The 9,424-nt window shown below is 43.0% G+C and overlaps 1 protein-coding gene across 1 annotated transcript in view; it reads right to left on the reverse strand.

Moving 5' to 3' along the window:
* Positions 1–9,367, reverse strand: part of PRCP (prolylcarboxypeptidase) — a 66,122-nt gene extending 56,755 nt beyond the window's left edge. The window contains exons 1-2 of the mRNA XM_055320537.1: positions 9,312–9,367; positions 8,133–8,321 (exon numbers count right to left, since the gene is read on the reverse strand). Coding sequence (XP_055176512.1) covers positions 8,133–8,300 — 168 coding nt within the window. The 5' untranslated portion in view covers positions 8,301–8,321; positions 9,312–9,367. The remainder of the gene's footprint in view (positions 1–8,132; positions 8,322–9,311) is intronic.
* Positions 9,368–9,424: the final 57 nt, after the last annotated feature.

Consider the following 9,424-nt stretch of genomic DNA (forward strand, 5'->3'; position numbering starts at 1 on the left):
ATTTGCCTGGCATTCTATATTGTTTCCCAAAAGGATTTCAGACCATTGAGAATCAAGTTTCCCTCCCTCCCTATAACACATACACACACACACGTACCTTCCTTATCTCAATGTACAGGGAAGCAGGAAAAGGGAGGGGGAAAAGATACAGATTCAACAAACAGTTGTAAAGATGATATCTAATAAAACTATAAAAATTATGTAATACTATGGGTAGTATGCTGTGGAGTATGAGTACTTACAAGATAGAGTCCTTGATTTAAAGAGAGTAAGAAAAAAAATTTTTTAAAAATTGAGAGTAAGATAAGGGTACAAAAGATTCTAACACAAGACTAGAATAAGACATGTGCCCTGAAAGCAGTACAAAGAAAGATCTGATTGGGCACCTGAGTGGCTCACTGGTTGAGCATCTGCCTTTGGCTCAGGTCGTAATCCTGGGGTTCTGGAATTGAGTCCCACATCAGGTTCCCCACCGGGAGGCTGCTTCTCCCTCTGCTTATGTCTCTGCCTCTCTCTGTGTGTCCCTCATGAATAAATAAATAAAATCTTTAAAAAAGAAGAAAAGAAAGATCTGACTGATCACACACTTTCCGGAAGATAAGAAATACCTCATGGAGGGGGTACTCAGTATCTGAGATGAGGCTTAAAAAAAGGATGGGATTGATAAAGGGGGGACGGGCACTGGGAGAGATATTTCAGACAAAAGAAACAATGTGGGCTAAAAGTATAGAAACAGGAAAAGAATGAGGATGTGTGGGGAATAGATTAGCACACTAGAAAGGTGGGTTGGGGTCACAGGGTAGAAAGCCCTGAATGCTACAGGATTTTGTTCTAAATAAAACAAACAATTAGCTGCTGTACCTGGGTGGCTCAGCCAGTTAAGCATCTGACTCAGAAAAAAAAAAAAAAAAAAGCATCTGACTCAGGTCATGAACTCAGGGTCCTAGGATCCACTTTCATCAGGCTCCCTGATCAGCCTTGGCTTGACCCTCCCTCTCCTTTTGCCCTTCCCCCCATTTGAGAGTGCACTTGCATGAGTACACTCTCTCAAATAAATAAATACAATCTTTTTTTTAAAGATTATTTTATTTATGAGACACACACACAGAGAGAGAGAGAGAGAGAGAGAGAAAGAGAGAGAGAGAGAGGCAGAGACACAGGCAGAGGGAGAAGTAGGCTCCATGCAGGGAGCCCAATGTGGGACTCGACCCCGAGACTCCAGGATCACACCTTGGGCCGAAGGCAGGCGCTAAACCGCTGAGCCACCCGGGCTGCCCAAATAAATACAATCGTTAAAAAAAAAAAAAGTAAACAATTTGGAATCATTGTGGGCTCTGAGCAGAAGAGTGCTTGATGGAAAAAGAAGTGGTTAATGTACCCATGGGGACTACAGTAGAGGGCTAACCACAGGAAGCAAGGAGGACCTTCAAACTCATATAATCCACCTTTTACTGTCCCCTCACCCTATTCTTACTTCCTTCATTACTAGGCTTAAATTTCATGGTCAACAAATAAATACTTCCTTGCATATGTCCCTTAATCTCCATGTCTCTCTCACTTTCCTTTAGTGATTTGGCAAAAGGATAATCCTGGTTAAAAGAACCCTCCATCAACCTCTCACTCACACCCAAGAAAGTAAATGTAGCTAAAGAAACATACAGCCTATCAAATGGTCTTACTAACATGCATGAGACTTCAAAGCTACCTGTGATCGGGATGTCTGGGTAGTTCAGTGGTTAAGCATCTGCCTTCAGCTCAGGGCCCCAGGATCAAGTCCCACATCGGGCTCCCTGCAAGGAACCTGCTGCTCCTTCTGCCTATGTCTCTGCCTCTCTCTTGAATAAATAAAATCTTTTTAAAAAAGCTACCTATAATCAAATCATATTTCCCTAGTCCATTTATTTTCTTTCTCTGCTAGAGGAATATTTATGTTTTCTTTTCTCCTCACTATGTTCATCCCCTGCTGCTACCCTCTCCTTGGGTATGTCCTTTCAGTCATACTGGCCTCCTTGTGGTTGTTCCCACCAGGCACACATCTACCTTAGGGTTTTGTACTTGCTTTTCTCTATGTCTTAAATGCTCTTTCTCCAGTGCCTAGAAGAGTGCCCTGCAAATAGTGAGAACTTAACAAAAATAGAGTAAATGAATTTGGAAACACATCGTACATTCAAGTATTCTATTTTGCTTTTTTCATTTATCATTAATTTACAAACATTTCCCAACATTACCAAGTATACTTCAAGGTCATCATTTTTAAGGGATAGTAATATTCCATTTTATGGATATGCCACAAATTATTTACAATTTGGGACTGAGAAACCAGGAGATTTACAAATGGGATATTTTGGATGATTCTTCCTTTAATCTTTCTAAACCTCGATAGTTTCACCTCTAAAAATGAGCATAATATCTACTTCATAGGACTGTTGCAAAGAATGGATGTGGAATATAGACAGATATGGAGACATGAGTTTTGAAAACAGAGGCATCATGATGTCAATTGAATGAAAGATCATAGATCTTGGAAGCAACAGATTAAAATGTATTGTCCCTCAAGAGCTTGATCAAGTCACTTAATCTCTACGAACCTCAATTAAACCATCTATTTTTAAAAGTGGTTATAAAAATTAAAAGCACATACACAGAAGAATTTAAAATAGCTAGCCCAGATAAGATAATTAATAAGTGCTAATTCACTCACTGCTCAAAAACAACCAGGACTTTTCTTAAATTGTGAACCAGAATAAAAAAGATTAAAAAAAAAAAAAAGACTTTTATAAACTCCCCAATAACACACACATTGTTAATGCAAGTTTTGGGGCGTCTGGGTGGCTCAGTCAGTTAAACATCTACCTTTGGCTCAGGTCATGGTCCCAGGGTCCTGGGAACCAGCCCCATGTCAGGCTCCCAGGTTGGCAAGGACACTGCTTCTCCCTCTCACCCCTGCTCATGCTCTCTCTCTCTCTCTCTCTCACACACACACACACATAAATAAATAAATTAAATCTTTATTAAAAAAAAGTTTCCTTTTGATGAAATTTACAAGGCATATTTCAGATTTTTTACATAAATCTATTAATTTTGTTTCCTTTATTATGAAAAAGACAGGCAAAATAATTATTTTAATTACCAAATGACAGTATGAATAAATTCCTTTATCACATACTTCAATGTATATATACATTAGATCAGTGAACTATCATGATAATAAGTTGAGCAAGAAAATATTATGTAGATAGTCTCACTTGAAGGATTTTTTGAAGCAATCTGTAAATTGCGGCCACATACTACCAAGACACTACAAATTTATCAGTCCCTTCCCATATTTTTCAGATACAAGCTTGAATATGTATGACTGGAATAGCTGACAAGTATGTAAGGTCCCCCAGGGTGTAATCATCTCTGCTTTCCTGGGACCTAGCCCAATGCCTGATATATAAAAGGAACTGGATGAACACTCGAGTAGGTAGATGGGTGGGCAGGTAAGAGACTAATTGCGTATGGTGGTCATTAGTGTTGTTTCTCCTTCTAGGATCTCCAAAGTCAATATTCTTATCTCCCTATCTTGTCCTTACATGCAGCAAAATAACCTGTTTGGGCAAAGGAATTATGAAAGGAAGTGACATGTGCCACTTCCAGATTGGGGCATTTATTATCTTTCTATGTCCTTTTTCCACTGCTATGGTGATCATGAAAGTATACGTTGAGAGGAGGCCTTCATAAATCCCTTAGTCTCTAAGTGAATGCAATGAGGGAACCCTCTGCTAACCTCAATGGAAATACAGTTTGAGTCACACGTTTTTGTAGGGTTAAGTCACTAAAATTTTGGAGTTCTGCTACATCAGCATAACCTAGCCCATCCTGACTAGTACAATAACCAAGAAAATGACATTTATTTTAGAACAAGAAACTCATTAGAGTTTATTTTCAGAAAAAAACAAAATGAAACAGATAAGCAATCTATCTTGAACATGTCACTCAACCTGTCTGTATGATCGTTCTCTCACCTGTGAAGTGGAACAAACCATCTACCTCACAGAACAGCTGGAGGAATTAAATGTCTATTAAGTACTCAGAAAGTAGGGCATATAAAGCTTTCAATAAACAGTAGATTATTAGTATTACTGTGCACTCGATATTTATACACTACATATTTCATTTTATTCTCCCTCCTCTTACGCCTTATTCATTTTAACTTCTAGCCAATTTTTTCCATTCAAAAAATCTTTATCAACGTGGCTGGGCTACAGTGCCCAGATATTTGACCAAACATTCTGGATGTTTCTATGAAGGTGTTTTTTGGGATAAGATTCACATTTAAGTCAGTAGACTTTGAGTAAAGCAGCTTTACCCTCCATAATGTGGGTCTCATCTAACCAGGTGAAGGACTGAATAGCAAAAAAGACTGACCTCTCCGAAACAAAAAGGAATAGTGCAAGCAGGCTCTCTTTGGACTCAAATTGCAACTCTTCTCTGGGTCTCTAGCCTGCCAGCCAACCCTATAGATTTTGAACTTACCAAGCCTCCATAATCACATGAAATAATTCCTTAAAATAAATCAATCTCTGTGAAAAGAGGAATACATACACAGAAAGAAACATTCTATTGGGTCTGTTTCTCTAGAGAATTCTGACTAATAAAGATTGTTTCCCTAGTGACACTGAGGAAAATGAGAGCCTCAAAGGACCCATTCTCTTTTCCCACTACATCACACTGTAAAATGCCCTCCGAATTCACATTCTACTCTGAGGGACTAGGGTGGGAGGTGGAGGGTAATGAGAAAGAGAGAAACCTTGCAACCATAAGCCATAAAGTCCAAGGAGCCCCTTCAACATTGACATTATACATGTATACATGTAAATACCTGGATGTGACCAAGTGATGTACTATTCTTTCTCTGGTCTCCTGATTCAGTTACTTTGGATAAAAGAAAACAAATATTCCTACTAAATCAATAACATTTGAAGACTTCGAAAGAAGAGGAAAAAGAATTAGTAAAGATGTAGAAAATGAAAAGAAAAATAAAAAATAAAACTTGTGTCAATTAAGTTTCTAGAAGATGCATTATCACAACTGCCATGCATTTGGATCAATCTGAAATGATACTATGGGGAGTGTGGTTTTAGGACAGAGTGGGGAAGAAACCAGCATTTGATCTATTAAGTTCCCACCATGTCCCAAGGCACTGTGTGTGTGCTTTCATTTGTCACCATATTTAATCCGTGGTAGACTTTGCTTTGTTTAGGCTTTTTTTGGATAGTCATTCATTCACTCCCTCAAAAAATATTTATTTTGTGCCTTATATTTTTATAGGCTCTTTTGGGTACTGGAGAGTGCTATCTAGCTAACAGGGAAACATTCAAAATAGTAAGTGTGCAGGGTGAAAAAAGACCAACTATGTTGCCCTAAAGTCAAGAAGGCTTCAGAGAAGAGGTGATATTTCAGCTGGATTATAGGTAGGAGTTTAACTTGGAAAGAAGAGATAGTATTCCAGATAGAATTTCTGACACTGTAAAATTCAATTGAGTCTCTGTTCTAAGTTGCTAAAAGTACATGTGTGCATTGAGGAGCAAAGGGGAGGGAAAGGGCCTTTATATCCAGACCATTCATGGAATTTATGTGCATATAAAGATAGCTGGGAATAGCTTGGTCAACTAGACAGATATAACTACAGATAAAGAAAATCATTACAAAGGTTGATAAAAATTCAACCTTGAATGAAAACTGAGCCTTACAATTAGAATAATGATGTTTATTATTAAAAGGCATAAAAGCATTTCATGTCCTCTAACTAAAAAAAATTAAGGTTGAGTTTATACATGGTCCCAACTAAAAACCTATGGTCCAGGATTGGCAACTATGATAATCATTATTATGTAATAAATATATATGTGGAAGTTTTCTCAACAAAATGAAATAAAACCCAACTCGCTGATATAAGGAAAATTCTTATTATAGCAATACACATATATGTGGAATCTGTGTCCTAAAATATAAACTAAGCCAAAGGGTGGCTGAGTAAGGCCAAACAAATCACCAAAAAGGAAAAAGAACTCTTAAATTATATTTCTAAATAGTTTAAGTGGTCAAGAAAGGAATGTATAATGAAGGAAGATAAATTAAGGGCTCACAGATCATTTGGTCTCTTCCACCCTTTTGTTCCCCTTTTTCTGCTGATAGTTCCCTTTTTCATAATTTCTCTCCTCCTTCTTCTTTTGTGTGAGAGAGAAAGACACAACCGACTGAGCCACCCAGGTGCCCTTCATCATCACTTCTAAGGAGAATTCAGAGATCCTCATTCCAAACGTTCTCTTTCAATTTTATTTTACCAATAAGACTCTGCAAATAATCATATACAAAATCCCCAAATATGAAACAGACTAAAGCTCAGGCTCAAAGAGTTCAGAGAGAGAGGGGTTACTGAAGCACCCTAACTTGGCCTCCACTTTACCCTTCATCCACCAACCCTCTGAGACAGCTCCCCAAATAGCCTTAATTTTCCTTAGCGCAGTATGTAATATGCTGCTCCTTGTTCAATCCTCTCAATTTACAAATGAAAGTGTAGCTTAGTGAATTAATTTAATTAAGAAGTCTGAAAAGGGGATCCCTGGGTGGCGCAGCAGTTTGGCGCCTGCCTTTGGCCCAGGGCGCGATCCTGGAGACCCGGGATCAAATCCCACGTTGGGCTCCCGGGGCATGGAGCCTGCTTCTCCCTCTGCCTATGTCTCTGCCTCTCTCTCTTTCTCTCTCTGTGACTATCATAAATAAATTAAAAAAAAAATTTTAAAGAAGTCTGAAAAGAAAAATCCCTGTTTCATTTCCTCTGCTGAAATAAAATGCTTTCTCTTCCTCATAAACTGTAATTTAAATTTCTGTGTTAAAAATAATTCCTTATAAGTTACAAATTCATTCAATCGGTCTATCTGGATTCAAAATTCAGGGCTAAATATTCTGCTGGGGACATGTCATCTGTTTTCATCACCAAATCCCCAGATCAAGAAACTGCGTTTACTGTTTGTTTGTTTGTTTTTTAAGATTTTATTTACTTGAGAGAGACCATGCACTTGCGGGGTGGAGGGAGCACAAGCAGGTGAGAGGCAAAGGGAGAAGGAGAAGCAGACTCCTCGCTAAGCAGGGAGCCCTGCGCCATCCCAGGACCCACGGACCATGACTGAGCCAAAGGCAGAGGCTTAACAGACGCAGCCAATCAAGGGCCCCAAGAACAGGGTTCAGAGAAGTACTGTAACTTTCCTAAGTTCACAGAGCTAGCAGAGTGGAATGCTGTTCTATTCAACTCCAAAAGCCAAACCTCAGACTCTTGCATTCTTTCTAAGTCCAAACCTTTTCCTAATCTTTACCTATCTTTACACAGGTTCCCAGAAATACAAACTGTAAGAGATCTTGTCACTTCACACAGGCTTGTCAGAGAGTGCCTCATGCTTCAGGCAGCCAAGCACAAAGCCATCAAGTCTACTTTAAACTTCGAAACTCAAGCTTCAGAACTGTAGAGATGCTAATCCCCACCCTCAAATCTTGACTTTCTTCTACAACTTTCTTTACAACCGTGGGCTACACGTCTGTTCAGTCTTATGGAGAACAGGAATGGTTAAAAAACCCTTAATCAAAGGGCGACAAAATCAACTTTGAGCTGAGCAAGAGATGACAGGCTGGTGTTTGGGGTTGAATACTACATATTACCTAATAGGATACTGGAAATGTGTATTTAAAGGCTGCTTTTGGACAAACGATGACTGTCACGACGGAGTAGGAGTCACAGTTGGCATCAAACGATTTTAATTTGACGGGAGGTGAGGAGAATTTGAATTAGAGCATCATCTTCTGGGAGCAGAAGCTGAAGTGACTGTCACAGCCAGTTTTAGAAGAGAGTGTGGAAACCAGGATTGATATTAAACTACTGGTTAACGGGAGAAGAGATTTTAAACAGAACTGAAACTTGGTGCCACTGTCTAGAAACTGTGAGCCAAAGATCGGACAAGTCCTAGGCATTAGGGGTCTGAAATTCTGGGTGAGCTCCAGTGCCTAGGCTCGGGTCCATTAGGCAGGGACTGCGAAGCCCGAGTCCTCCCCGACGCCCGGCCCGGCCCGGCCCGGCCCGGCCCGGCCCGCCTTACCTTCTGTAGGATGTAGTGAACCGAGTACTTCGCGCCAGTAAAATGGCGGGAGGTGAAACCGGTTGACCAGCGCAGGCTGCTGAGGGCCTTCACGGCCGGCGGTACAGGGATGGCGACCCCAGGCGTCAGGAGAGCCAGGAGCAGGAGCAGGACGGCGGGGCGCCCCATGGCTACGGCTCCGGCTGGCGGCTGCAGTGCGGGTGGAAGCGAGACCGGCAGAGACCCGGAGCTAGAGCCGAGCCCAGCCCGCAGCCCCGCCCGCCGCACAGAGGCTCCTCCCCGGAGCAGCACCGCCCCGGTCCCCGACGGCGCCGCAGCCTCGCCGCTCCTCTGGCGCAGTCCCCTCTTTCGAGTCCACCTTCGTCGCGGCCCCAGTCCAAGTCCACCCTTTCCCACCGGACCGCCGGAACCCCATCCTGGGGCCAGAGCGCTCTCCAAGCCCAGCCCCTCCTTTCCTGCCAGGCCCGGTCGGCCTCAATCCCATTGCCACACCCCTTGCCCTCCGCAAACCCCATATAATGACAATAATAATAATAGCTGCCATGACAATTCCTTGAGCGTTCTCTACGTGTCCCTATGTCGCTAGGCATGATGGCACACACTCCTCTAACTCGAGCATCACAGCGATCCGTGTGTCGCGTGTGACTGCTACTCCCACTGACAGAGGAGGAAACCGAGGTCCCGAGGGGTGTAGGGCATTGCACTGGGTTACTCAGGAGGCGCGGGAGCGCGGCTTGGCAGACCGCTCGGTCCGGCCCCTCGCGTCCCTCCTCCATCATGTCAGCCCACCACCTCTGGCGGTAGTCTGTTCACGCATCGCCCCGAACCTCCGCGCTGCCCACACAAGCCATCCCTCAGCCGGAGTCTCCGGGGCCCGGAGAGCCCCCGAGTCCCGCTAGGTCCGGGCCCCTTCGTCCAGGACACGGCCCCCGTCCCCTGCCCCGGGCGGGTAGCCCGCTTCAGGCCCCGCTTCCATCCCCCTCTTGCGTCTTCTCCGCGCCACCAACCTCCTCTGCCCAGCTCCCACTCCTCCTTCCAGGCACCCTGCCGAACCCCGATCCGAGGGGCGCTACCACCCCTTCCTGGGATCCCTACGCTGCCCCCAAAACCAACTTTATAGACTGTGCCACTGCGGCACCGGTCGGGGAAAAACATCCCGCAAACCCTGTCTCTACCCACAGTTTGACGAAAATGGTCGTTCCCAGAAACTCGCAGAACGCCGCGTTCACTCTCCACCCTCGGCGGCGCCTTCTTCTGATTGGCTGTGAGCAACCACTGCCCAAGCGTCACTT

Source organism: Nyctereutes procyonoides, unplaced genomic scaffold (assembly GCF_905146905.1).
Source record: "Nyctereutes procyonoides isolate TBG_1078 unplaced genomic scaffold, NYPRO_anot_genome, whole genome shotgun sequence".
In the NCBI taxonomy this organism is placed as follows: Eukaryota; Metazoa; Chordata; class Mammalia; order Carnivora; family Canidae; genus Nyctereutes; species Nyctereutes procyonoides.